Genomic DNA, 14,730 nt, shown 5'->3' on the forward strand with positions numbered 1-14,730 from the left:
CAGTTTGGGGTTTTCAATTACGACACAGAGAAACCCATGCTCTATCATACGTCGAAGACGGGGTTGAGGCATTCTAGAGAAACCATACTAATTTAAACTAACTCTGTTCAGAACTCAATTAACCGGGAAATCTGATGAAAAGTTAGCTTTGTGTGTATCCTCTCTTTTCTATCAAACGAAAATTACATAAGTCTGGATCTGCTTTGCGGATTAAGGTTTTTCTAATCATGATTATGATCGCTATACTAACATCGTATCAATATTGATACATTGAATTTGAAAACAATCCTGAATCATGAATAATTTATGCTTTAATTTACATTTTGTTTTTAGCTCATGCTGCAACTATAAAAGTTTTCAATTATGAATAAAAAAAAGTTGGCTTACTGAGTTTTCGGTATTTTTAATCACAATAAACATAGTTTTTTTCGAGTTTCGATTATTGACTCACTTTAAATTCTCATGGATTTCTATTTTTGGAATATCTAACATTTAACGATATTCAAATGTACAAAACAAAATAAATAGATGAAAAATTTTTATCTAGCTCTAAAGTTGAATCTATTTATAACTACTCCGAAAACCGATCATAATAAATTAACTATCGCTGATAATCATACGAAATTTTAAAAAGGTACATATTTGAATTAAAACTTTTCAAATGATACCAATTTTAACTAAAAAAAAAGTCCATTTCATCAAATAAATACACCAGAAACATCATTTTTATTATTCCCTCAGTTATATAAATTGTTATTGTTTTTTATTTTTATTATAAAAAAATCTAAATTGATTGAACTTTTTCTGTTAAAATGAATAACAAATTTGAGATTACATTATGCAATTCAAAAGTAAAATATTGTAGTAAATAAATAAATAAGTTTGTAAAAAAAATCATAATAATAATACGCAAAGAAAAAATTTTCAAATGTGAAAATTATTCCATCAAGTGTTTGCTAAATTTAATAGTTATGTTTGCACAACGAGTAGCTCAAAGAAAATTTTATTGTTATGCTCCGGTACCTCGTTAATTACTTAATTAGTAAATGAAACTGAGTAATTGATGCTGTTAGAACAGTGGAATCGAATATTTCATGTGGATGAATTTGAATTATTATGTGATGTTATATAATTGTGAATGGAATTCACTATTAAATAAAAATTTATTTATTTCCTCTTGATGTAACAGCATAAAATTTTTCTGGTTCATTTTATGCAATAAAAATAACAATGACGACCATGATAAAACCAGGAATAAAAGATATGTAGCAATCTCTTTTACACAATGGCAAACAAGCTTGGAGGTAAAGTGAAGAGGATTTGGCCTTTGAATAGCTGCCAAATATTTCAATCGAGCAAGGAATATTCTCACTAGAGCTCGACTTCCGATTTTTGTGGAAACGCATGAGTCAATCATGCTTGACGTCCATTTTATTTCAACTATTTTTTTATATGCTAGGAATTTTTGGCAATCAGCTTTTCACTCGTTTTAAATCGATGTGTCAACTTTCTCTGGCTGTATGAGCTTTTTTATAGATCAGCAAGCATCAATTGATGCGGTCACTTTGTGTTTTAAAAATTATTTCACATTTTTGTTTATTAATTCACTTACTCTCTGATGGAAATTAAGTTACTTTCTTTTTTATTCATTTGTTACTCGTTTACTCGTTCGCTGATTCATCACAAGGTGTTTTTTTTAATTAGAATTAAATTTGAATTTAATTAACAACACGGGACTCAAGAATATTAGATTTTAAATCATGCACTTTTAAAAAAATTTATTGAGTTTTCAAAACCGTGACGAAAAATGTATGAGTTTATTTTTTTTATAAATTAATATAATGATTACAAACTAAAATGTTATTTTTAATTATATATTTAATTCAATAATTTTTTTTATGGATGATGTTAACCTATACAACTAATAATTTTTTTTATATTTTTACGATCCTGCTCAGAATAATAGAATAAACTTATAAAGTTATTGTATTATCACTTTTTGAGACTTTTACAAATTTAAAAAAGTTTGGAAAATCCAAAAGTGCACGCCTCATAACGCTCATTCATTTTTTAAGAGAAAAATAAATTGTGTAATTGATTAAAAATAAAAAAAAAATAATTAAGTAATTTCTTACAGAATATTTTTTATTTTTTTTTTAATATCAGCGCCCTTTTTTCTTGTCATATGTGCACGCAGTCTAAAAAAAATCTAGCTTGATCAAGTGGCGCCATAGTTTTCACGTGATAGATAAGAAAAATTAGTTTGTCTTTGTACGGTTATATCGTAGTGAATTTTAATAAAAATTCAATTTAAAAAAAAAAATATGCAAACTAGGCTATTGATATGAAATACAGACCCAGTTCATCGCACTCTTAAACTAATAATAAAAGTCCGGTCTTGAAATATCAATTTGTTCGGGAGTAATCGTTGGTACATCCAAAATGGGGTGACATCAGGACGTCCACATAAAATTTTTTTCAAAATAGCTACATGAAATGATTTTAGAAAGTAAAAGATGGTTTAATTTAAGTGTTTTCTCGGTGTACATCTACTTATATTATTGTATAAGTGTAATATGGTTGTGATAAAGGTATTTAAAGATCACAAAATTGCTTGACCTTGACGATTTGAGCATAAAGCACAACCTTACGCGCTTCGCGCTATGAGGCGTGCAAAATTAATCACAATCAAGCTTCTTAAAATCGGTAAAAAATAATGTCGTAAGATTTCATTAGTTAGATAGATCTATACAGGCCAAGCTAATAAAAGCGTGTTGATAAATTTTTGCACTGTACAATCATTACCTTAAACGAATTCTAGGTACTAACAAATAAATTCCTGGTCTTACAGAGATGATATAGTCTGGCAGACGAATTTAAAAAAATTTACCGTAATAACTGGAAATGAATCTAAAATTACCGTCATAATTGATAATACCCATGACTAATTGTTTATTGTACCTAGCGCTTAACGTCTGTTTCGTTTAAATAGCATTTTCGGACCCAAATGATCATTATAAAGTAATTTGGTAACAAATATATTCAATTCAATAGTTGGTGAAGTATTGTACGTCTCTTTAAATAAAATAACAATCATAACCTTTTATGTAGTAAATTGGTTTTCACGCCAATTCATTCTGTCTAGTAATATGTTGGTCAAGTACTGTAAATAAAAAATTTTCAGTCTCACCATCAGTCAAAACGATTTAATTTATTGTATTAGATCAATGTAATCCCATCCAAACTTGAAAACTAGTACGCAATGGAAATTATAAATTAATAATTATATAGGGGAAGGGGGGGGGCAAAATGGGCCCCTTAAGAAAAAGATGTTGATATCCTTCGTGTTTTTCTCTGGTTTTACTTTTTTTTAGTCCCTTGCTAAGTATTTGACCTCAATTTGCTCGGTTCATTAAAAATGAAAAATTGAAAATGTGGGGCAAAATGGGCCACCTTCAGAAAATTTTTATAATATAAGTTTTTCAGCTCGTTTTACTTTTTTTGGCCTTTTACTGAGTTTATGGTATTAATTTTTTTGTGTATATCGAAATTAAAATATTAAGAAAAGTGGGGTAAAACGGGCCCCCCAAAAAACTCAATATGTTTCTTACTTGTTTTATATTTTGAATTTTTTTATTATGTATTCAGTATAAAAAATTAGGATAACAATAGACCCTAAAAGCCATAAAAGCCATCCCTGCAACTTCCCGCTAGCTCCATACCTAAGCGCTTCACATTTCACGCCAAAAGCAATAATAAATCAGGTAAAAAATGTCGGTGTAATTTAAAAAAAAAACGCGTTTTTTGAATTATTTCGACAACGGTATCTCTCAAACTAATCAACCAATTTCAGTCGCGTTAACGGCGATCAACGCGGGTTTCTTAAAAACCGATCAGTTTTTCGAATCGATTGGTGAAGCCAATAAAAATGTATCACAAAAAAAAACAATTTTTAAAAATTTTTTTGATGATATCTCACAAATGAATTAACCGATTAAAAAAAAATTAAAGGCATTCTATGCAGTCCTTCTAGAACAAAAATATTATTTATCACTAACCAAACAATCGGACGTGAAATTTCAAAGATATGTTAAAAAAATATTTTTTTTAATTTTTTAAAATTAAATATCTCTCGAACCATTCAACCGATTTTGACGTTATTGGCGGCGATTGAAGTGATTTTTTAAGCTCTAAAAATCATCTGGTTGAATCAAAAACGATCCAGGAATAAATGTCGGAGTTATGTAAGAAAAAAAAAACACTTTTTCCCTGATGTTTTGTTCACGATACCTCACAAACGAATCGACCGATTTTGATCGCGTTGACGGCAATCGACGCAGTTTTTTAGGCCTAAGAGCTGATTAGTTTTTGAAAACGATTGATTCAGCAGATTAAAATTTATTTAAAAAAAAACATTTTCTGAAAATTTTATTTTCGAGATTACTCAAAATCTATTGGTCCGAATTACCTTAAATATTCTAAAATATCTATGGGCAAAGAAACTCTTTCGATTGCTGTCAATCCCGTTTGAATCGGTCGAGCCGTTTAAAAGTTATGAGAGGTTTACGTTCATACAGACACACACACACACACACACACACACACACACACACACACACACACACACACACACACACACACACACACACACACACACACACACACACACACACACACACACACAGAGCATCGCAAAAATAGTCAGGGAAGCTTTTGTAAAATAAATAGTTTTTTAACAAAAAATATAGTAAATAATGCTGTTATTTAACTCGCGACCTAGTTCGTACTTTACCTATATAATTTTTTCTATAATTCAAAAATTCTAGAACACGTTTAACTGAAAAATATTCTTTAGTTTTTAAAGTCTAATCAGCCCATTATACCTCCCAAACACTTCAAGAGTTGAAAATGTTGGGAGCCCATTTTGCCCCCAAATATTTTTAGATATTGAAAATTTTAGGGGGCCCATTTTGCCCGCCCCCCCCCCCTTCCCCTATTATATTCATCACATAGAATAATAGAATATTACTAAATTTAAATTACAGGTAATATGATTAAATCATAAGTGAATATATATATATATATATATATATATATATATATATATATATATCCCTTATGATAGATAAGTCTCAAGCGAATAAGCCACATATATTGTATAAATTTTCAAGGATGAGCTTTGTCGTTGAATAAGCTCGATTATAACTTGCTTAACAAAGTTTAAACTAACGTAGAGTAAAATAGCAGCATACATATAATATCATTTGACTCAAGGGTAAATTACGCGACACCTCGGCTAGAAGTTCCTTAACTTTAAAACATTAATTAATCACCCAAAAACTTGTCTGCCGAGTCTGATAAAAAATATCGATTTGATATTATGCATCATTAATATATCATTTTTTATAATTACTCCACTAATTTACAATTCTTATTAGCTTCATTAGACTTTCTACTTCCTAGCTACAGCTGCAGAAAACTTTGTACTCAATGCCCGACTTTATAATTCTGTTATCAATTATAAACTTATAACTTATAATTATGATTGCATTGTTTCAGGTGGCGTGGCTGCACGTAGGTCGACAGATGCTTCTCACTATTCACACCCACGTCGTTGTCAAAATTCCGAGATTTTCGGTCTCTTATGACAAACAGAAAACGTGGTTTTTGCGCATACAAAATGTCCAGCAAAATGACCGGGGCTATTACATGTGTCAAGTTAACACTGTCCCGATGATCAGTCAAGTTGGATACCTTCAAGTCGTTGGTAAGGTTATTCATAAATTATAAGTTTTATTATCACCGTTCGTTTGAAATTCTAAAGTTCGTTTAAAAATTTAGGAGTTATTGAAACGTGAGTGTGATAATAATTGAAGCGTTAGTTTTTCCTCGGTTTTGGAGTATTAATTAATTGTACATTTGTACATCATATTGTCATCTAGTTATTGAAGCCCTTTCTCTTTCTAGTTCATGAGCTCTCTCTAATTTACTCTCAATCTTTTTCTTTTGGCTCTAGTACTAACACTTTTTCCAAATTATCAATCAAGGGTCTCGTACTTATTTTATTCCACCCATTACCCCTAGAAGATCTTAGCAGTACGAGAAATTTGGAACTTGTCACCGAGTTCAACTGATAACCAGAAAGTCAGTTCCTCTTAACAGAGCACCGTATTAATAGCATCATTTATTTTTGTCCAAGACGTACTGTCTTATTACCGTTTGAATTACTTTATAATTCGTTCATTTGCCTCGCATTTGATATTTTTATAAGTAATTTTTAAACTACATTCTTATATAAAATCATACAAAATAAATTATTAGTAGAACGTTAATTTGATCCACTAACTTTATCAATTATTGTAATCTGGAGTTTACAACTCCAAACTCCCAAAATAGTTATACAATTTTTGATAAAAATACAGATAACTTCTGGATTATTTTTGTCGAAAATTAAATTGACCACTTTTTTTGTTATATTTTGATTGATATAGAATTGTTGTATTTAAATTAAAAAATTTTTTTTTAACTATACAAAAAAAAGTAAATTGTGATTCTTACGATGTCAAATATAATTGTAATTATCATCTCGCATTGTAGTCCGACCTATACATTGTAAAAAATTTAGGTGTAAAAATAGACCCTGAGAACATTACACGGTGTAAAACTTTAATCTGAGTACTTTTAACAGAGTGTGATCCATTTTTAACACCATTTTGTGTTAATTAATACAACTGGATCTGTTTCATCTGTGCAAGATATATTGTTCTAAATTTAATTACATAAATGAATAAATAAATGAGAAATTAATTAAAAAAATAAAATACACGGAAAAAAGAAAACTCGACAAATTACAGTATAAAATGTAAAATCGGTCCCGTCGTAATCAAAACTAGAAAATTTACAGTTTGAAATAACATTTTTCTAAATTCAATTGTTTAATTTAATATTCAGAGCTTTCAATGTAAATATTACATTCTACAATGTAATTTTTATAGAATCTGTAATAATTACATTTGAAACTGTAATTTTTCTAGTTTTCATCACGAAGCGCCACGTTGCATTATATACTGTAATTTGTCGAATTTTCTTTTTTCCGTGTAAAGACAAAAAAAAACTTTTTTCAATATTTTAATTAAAAAAAAAAAATTATTTTCGAAAGTTGAGTTTTTTATCCTGACAAATTCAAGCTCTAAAAAACAATCTTTTTTGGTCATTGTACACAAAATTAAAATTTTGACAAAATTGTGGTTAGTACTACTAAATACATCCAATAAAATAACTTTTTTATATTTTATAACCAAAAAACTAAAATCTGAAGATTTTGACTTATATAATCATTAAATTCAATACTGCATTATAATAATTAAAACACACTATTTATAGTAAACAATATTAATAAATTATTATAGCAAATTACATAGCGTAAGCTCTCTTGCATGTTTTTAACCAAAAAAAGCGCAAGAACCGCTCTATATTGGCATTAAAATTTTTAAATATTTGGAGTACTTAAAAAAAGATGATTTACAAGTTAAAATTATAAAAATTAATTTTCAAAAGTTCATTTGCTATATAACAGTGGTCACCGAATAACATGGTCATTATTCACGGTGTTATGTTTAGTCATCCGTGAACAAAATTACCGCGACACAATAACTGTTACACGACAAAATTTAGTAGTAAATTAAATTACGATTCAATAAACCCGAGAATTCAAATTTTAGAAGTTTAGAACTCGGTGACAAAATTTATTTAACTGAAACAACTATAATTCTGAACTAACAAATAAACTTTTATTGACTTCATCGGAAATTTAATGAATAGTAACTTTTGTTTATAAAATGATATACTCAATTCTGATAAATTTTAATTAAAAAATTTATGAGTAAATACGGTATTGAAAGTGAATATATTTCATTTAAAATATTTGATTAAGAGGAATTAAATTGAAGCATAATTTAATACATTAAAACGTTATTATCAAATTTTATTGAAACCAATGATTTATTGAAAAAAATAAAAGTGATAAATCAATTATTATAAATTGAAGTTTATGTCAATAATAATTTATTCAATATCCAGTGCCACCGAATATCGTGGACTCAATGTCATCGGAAAGTACAGTAGCAGTGAAAGAGCATCAAAATATAACACTGACATGCAAAGCCGAGGGCTATCCAGAACCAACAATGATGTGGCGACGTGAGGACGGACAATCTATTCTCATCGATCGCCGATCGAAAGGTCAGTAATTATGTTCTGTAATAATTACAACATAATGAAATATAGATCAATAATTCAAGCCTTTCTGTTGTTTTATAAATTTTTGATCCCGATAATGAGTGTTTAATATTCATCATTAATTTCATCAATTATTATTATTAATTATAAATTGTAATTATAGTATATTATTATTATTATAAAGTAGATTGTTTACGAGCGTATAAATGTATATGTGTATATTTTTCGAAACACATATGAGTGGATGTATTACCTGTATGCGGTAAATACAGTAATAGTATAATTAGAATTTTCGAGTGTACATATTACCGAGAGGTAGCGAAGCGTAAAGAAGGGATTACGCTAGGATTTGCAAAGCTATCATATCCATTATGAAACCCAACTCACTCGGATTGTCCACTATCCTACGTTCTACACCAAAAAAGAGTTAACTGTGAGCACATTTATGAATCAAACACACACAGACTCACAACCAGACATCTACTTCAATTATTTTACTCTCATTATTCTTCGCTTCTTCCGTATTCTTCTTCGTTCGGAAGGTATTAAATATTGTACAAATTAATCAACTTTAGTTCTCGTTGTACATTTTATAACTATTATTATTTATTCGTTATATATTTATTTTTGATATTATCACTATTTAGATTATATAACTATATATTCACAGTAAGAATTTTCGCCAATGAGACGGACGGAAAATTATGCGCTTACACGTCGAGTCAGCGATGAAATATGCACGAGAAAATGTTGCTCCTGAGTACTAACTTTAATGACTCTTTATTTTGTAGTATGACTCTGAAAATTTAATATTTATTAAAAAATTCACTTTTTATATTTTTCACTTTATTAAATTAATTAATTTCTCTTTTTCATTAATAAATATTTGGTCATAAAATCAACATTTTTTAAGGAACATAATTTATATGGCTGTTTTTTCAAACATAAAAAAACTGTAAAATTTTTTGACTTGCTTTTTTCACGTTATTTTTTATGATGATGAGGCAATTTTCTAGATTTTTTTTGTGGAAAAATTCACTATTTCATACATTGAATAGAAACGTGTATAAAAAAAAAAGAATTTCTTGTACCAAGAAAATTTTGAAGAAAACCAAAGTTATTTTAGAGGAAGAAGAAATTTACTTGGCTCAAGAAAATTTATCTTCGAGTCAAGAATTTTTTTTTCTGTATGGCAAGCTTACTGATAAGAGATAGCTTTCCTATGCTTTTAAGCTCTTCGAGCTCAAAAATCTTATCAAAGTTCAATAAAACACGATTTTTTTAATTTTCAAACTGCTATAACTTTTGAATGAATTAACCGATTTGCACGCAGTTAGCGGCAATCGATGTAGTTTTTTGAGCTCTATAAATAATTCTAAACAAAAAAATTGATCTGATGAAAAATTTCGGAGTTATTACAAAAAAACACTTTTTTCGATTTTTTTCGACAACGATATCTCACGAACGCATCAACCGATTTTGATGCTTTTGGTGGCGATCGATGCGAGTTTTCAAGGTTAAGAACTGATTAGTTTTTGAGGTCGATCGGTTCAGCCAATTCGGAGATATTTGAAAAAAATGAAAAAAATAAACAACTTTTTTGTTTCACTTTTTTTGCAATTTCTCGAAATCTACTAGTCCGAATCGGTTCCAACTTACAGGAAATCTAAGTTTGGCGAAGACCTTTCGAATAACACCAACTGCGATCAAATCGGTCAAGCCGTTCAGAAGTTATGAGGTTTACACACACACACACACACACACACACACACACACACACACACACACACACACACACACACACACACAGACGTACGGACATCATCGTAAAAATAGTCAGGGAAGCTTCTTAGGGTTTCAAAACATCGAGATCTGTTGAAACCTCAATTTTTGCAAAACGGGATGAAAACAATAACTTCCCGATTTTTCGAAAATCTTCGATTTTCTTAGTGGGAAGTGAAAAAAGAGACTTAGTTAGTAAAGAAAAAAAAATAACAACATAAATAACGTAAATTAGATTAAAACGTAAAAATCTTGAAATTATAAGTTAAAAAATTATTTCTAGATGATTTTAAATATGTAATTAGTCTGGAGAGCAGTCTCGCAAACGTTTGTACAAAAAAGGCAAATAAAAAAAAGATAGAGCTGGGCGTACGTGGCATGACTACTTGAGGCTGGAGCCACTCCATTTGGAATGAAAGCGTACATTATACGCTCTTGTGACATTTCTCACATGGCACATGGAGAAACCAGTGAGTTGGGATGGTGGTTTACGTACTGGTGCTTGCTACTGCTTAAAGAGGGTTAGAGGGTGAGGGTGGTGATAGTGATGTATGTACGTAAGTACATAGGCATATGTATATCAAGAAGAAGGATGGGGACTGTGGAAAGTAGCGAGAACGCACAGCAGTATATAGAAACGCTGCGTATTATATATTATATACTAGCTGGCTAACAGCGGATTAAAACTTAAACTACTCAGGTCGTACGACGCGACATAATCTACGGTATTATACATCCATATGAATTATACCAGTGGTTACACGTGCTACCAGTGGAAACGCTTAGGCTTCGTCATCCCGAACCGCGTGCCACTGAACCGGATGAACAGGACATCACATTCTCGTACATGCATGGCAACATGTCATTTCCCTTAATCCAGGTGCAGATGACGTTATCGAACTTGTATGACCACCAACGTCTAATATGTCTCATTGTGTTTATTAGAATTTAATATTATTCATACAGGTATTCATTTTAATTCAATTACGTTGCATTACATTACATAAGTTAATTATACTTTAGAAAAAGTTCTACTTTATGAAATGAGATACAGAAAAAAATTTTTTTTATAAAAATCTTCAGTCATTGACCTTATTTCTTAGTAAGGACATCTTTGATGTGAATAATCTGTTAAAAATGCAGTACATACTCGAAAATAAAAAAAAAAGTTATGTAATGAAACTAAAAAAAAAAAGTGCTTTAAACTTCCATTTTAAGTTCCGAAATGAAAATTCAATTGTTTAAGCTCAATCGCTACTGCAGAACCACCTGCTGTAGTTTTTTCATTGTTATCCAGAAGTTAAATAATGTTAAAAGCGAAAAAACATATATTTTTTCACACTTAACAAAGAAAACTTTTTTTCTATTTGAAATTTATCAACTTTCAAATTTTTTTTATAAATTATAAAATATTTATCAACTTTTTTTATTCTTGTCATTATGTTGTATCTTTCATTATAAACACAATAAAATTACTTAAAAATCGTCACATGAAAATAATCTTCTGTGTGTTGGCTAATTTTTTTAATAACAAGCTCAGGTTTTTTAAGAATATGAAAATTTAATTAATATAAAATGCGTAACAGAAAGTGGTATAAAGATATTCGCGAAACAAAAACTGAAGTAACAAAAATATAATTATCTGAAATGTAATTTTCGTGCGGAATGTAGTATATTTATACATCTTAGGCAGTAATAAGAAAGCCTCAGATCACATGTTTATTGACCTCAGCTTCGCCTCGGCGAATAATTACATGTGATTTGAGACATTTCTTACTTTACTGCCCCAGGTATGTAATACACTATTTTTTAATACAGACTATTCATACTAAATATTTTTAAACTCTGATCACTGTACACGAATTAATCACGGTACGAAGTCCAATTTGTGATAATTAAATAAATTTAAGATAACTCTGGTGAAAAACTAGAGAAAATTATACTCTTTTTAATTTTATGTACGTAATATAATATAGAAGATGAATCCTTTAAAATAAAAATAAATACTTCCACAAGAATTAAATAAAGTAATAAACCTAAAATTTAATTCTCTACATGAAAAGTATCTTTATGATTTTTTCGCCCCAAATCCTCAGGGTAAATAAATAATAAATTATTTAAATAATTAGCAAAAAATATAAAAGAATTAAAATGTCGCTCTACAGAGCAGCATTCTGAAATGAACGTTATTCATTAAATTAGGCAATTAAATTTTCACAAATTCATTACTCATAGTGACGGCCATTAAATAATCATAGCGTCATTATCTTCATTTGAAGTTAAATAAATAATTAGCTTTTCCATTAAAACATTTATTTCAAAGTTTTAGTTTTCATGTTTTCAATTAAAAATAATAGGTAATTTTTACTAGTTAATTAATTAATTCTCAACTCACTCATTTATAATTTATCGTCTATAGAATTTTACTAAAAAAAATTACACTCGAAATCTTGACCAAGAAAAATAAATTTTAAATGGTTAATAATTTAAATTGGCCTTTTTTAATGAAGTTAAATCATCCTAGCTAAGTTTGCTTTGCTCTTTGCCTCTAACAAACTCGTCAACGAGGAAAGTAAAAAGTTCATTTTTTTACCACTTTTATTACTTTAAATTGTATAACCTCGTCACATAATGTATGAAAGATAATATCTCTTTTAAAAAAAAATTTTACTGCCTCTAATCTAATACAAAATAACTAAATAAAATGTATATATTTTTCGTAAGATTAATTTTTAAAAAATAATTGAATTTTCAAAAGCAAAGGAAACATCACTCGTAACTCATGCATAAAAAAAAAAAATTATCCAAATACCACGGATGAGTGCTCTGTAGTTCACTTTATTTCAGCACATCCTCTTTGGATGTTCATTTTCCTTTACTCTGTACTCTGTTCCAGCCCCAGTTCTCTCAAGGCTTCCTTATTCTCGGCATCTTACAGATTGAAGGTGTAAAGAGACAGAGCACTGCACTACTACTGTGAATGTTAACTTTTAAAGAAAGCTACTAAAACTCAAAGTCAACCAACAACTCATTTTGCTTGCTATTCCTTATTTCGAAGTCAACATTTTTTTTATTTTTCTTTCCAATGAGAAAATTATCTCATTCAATTAAAAAAGAATAAGCACGAGAATGCAGAATTTAAAAATTTTCTCGTTTATTTCATTTTAGCGCGCCTTACTTTTAGTACTTAGTATAATTCCTTTACGAATATTACGATCATTTTAAGCTCTTTACAAAAATTAAATTCTCATCATTCACTATTTTTACTAATTAATGATATTCTCTTAAAGAAAAAAGGTAATTCCTTTTGAAGTACTTTATTTTAAATCGATGATTATTGGATTGAACTTGATCATTTATCAATGATTAAAATTTATAAATTATTGACCTCGTTAAAAGTTATTTTATAAAATTGGAATCGTAAAAAATTTTTTTTTATAAAACTTCTAAGAAACATAAATGCTTTTGCATGCGTTTATTTTCCCAAATGAAAGGTTTACATATAATTATATTTTATTAAAAACCTCTATATTATTTTAATTATGACAGAAGCTGCTAAAAGTCAATTAAAAAAAAAGGAAAATACGCTAAATTAGACCTTACACTTTAATGCATCATAGACAAAAATTTCATAAACAATAAAGCATCAAATTTTAGAATTTTTTTGTTTAATAAATACATATTTCTAAATTTATGTATGAAAAAATTTTTTATGTAGAACTTACGGCAATTTTAAGCTAATTTACCTGAAACAAAACTATAGAAAATTTGTGTAAATATTAAAGAATTAAAATGAATTATCAAGAAATAAAATTAAATTTACGATTGTAATATCAATATAAATTTTGAAATATCTTAGCACACAATTAATACTACACTTTTTCTTTATATTGTCGAAAGTTTACTTGTTAATTAAATTTATATTTAAAAAAAAAAGTAAACAATTAAAATATACTAATTATAATTGAACAAAAACAATATTGAGCCGAGATTTTCAAAAGAGTTCTCCACAATAATTATGTAAAAAGATAGAAAAATAAATTGGATTAAAAAATTTAACTTTTCAATAGCTGTTCTGTCTGCAAGATAATTGACTTTTGAAAAAGTAACGTCTAGGCTATTAATTACTTTATCTGAAAATTGTAATCTATAAATTCAATTACTAGAATTACTATATCGAGATATGTTATTAACTATTAAAAAAAGAAGTCTTTATATTATTGACAAAACAATTGACAACCAAAGAGGTGCTAAAGAAATTATTAAGCCAATTTAAGTGGTTCGAAAACTATGAGAAGATCAAGACAAGCTGTCTCAAGGTTATAACGGTGATATTAATACTTAACTGTAGTGTCAAACGTCAACATTGAACATTAATATGATGCGTTTGAGCGTGAGAAGACTGCTGTAATGATATCAAGGATGTGATGTCTTCTAACAAGCTCTACTTGGGTAACTCCTGTCTTCAGAGAATGGATAAGGTGTATGAAGGGTTTCAGCGCCGTAGCGTATAGTTATGGCAAACCAAAACTTGACAAACTTAGTGCTTGTTAAAAGTTAAGCACTACAATTTTGGCATGTACCTTCGGAGATGTCGGGAATTCTCATCGATACATACTATATCAATATATCTCTAGTATTAATAATAGTTTGATACTCTAAGGCAACCTTGTGATAGAGGAGAATTTCTGCGAAGTACGGAACTTGATG

The 14,730-nt window shown here is 28.7% G+C and overlaps 1 protein-coding gene across 4 annotated transcripts in view; it reads left to right on the forward strand.

Moving 5' to 3' along the window:
• Positions 1-14,730, forward strand: part of LOC123268622 (lachesin-like) — a 311,927-nt gene that overhangs the window by 229,408 nt on the left and 67,789 nt on the right. For all 4 annotated transcript variants that reach the window (XM_044733858.1, XM_044733861.1, XM_044733859.1 and 1 more), the window contains exons 3-4: positions 5,560-5,767; positions 8,080-8,241. In XM_044733858.1, the coding sequence (XP_044589793.1) occupies positions 5,560-5,767; positions 8,080-8,241 (370 nt within the window). The remainder of the gene's footprint in view (positions 1-5,559; positions 5,768-8,079; positions 8,242-14,730) is intronic.

Source organism: Cotesia glomerata, linkage group LG7, assembly GCF_020080835.1.
Source record: "Cotesia glomerata isolate CgM1 linkage group LG7, MPM_Cglom_v2.3, whole genome shotgun sequence".
NCBI lineage: Eukaryota > Metazoa > Arthropoda > Insecta > Hymenoptera > Braconidae > Cotesia > Cotesia glomerata.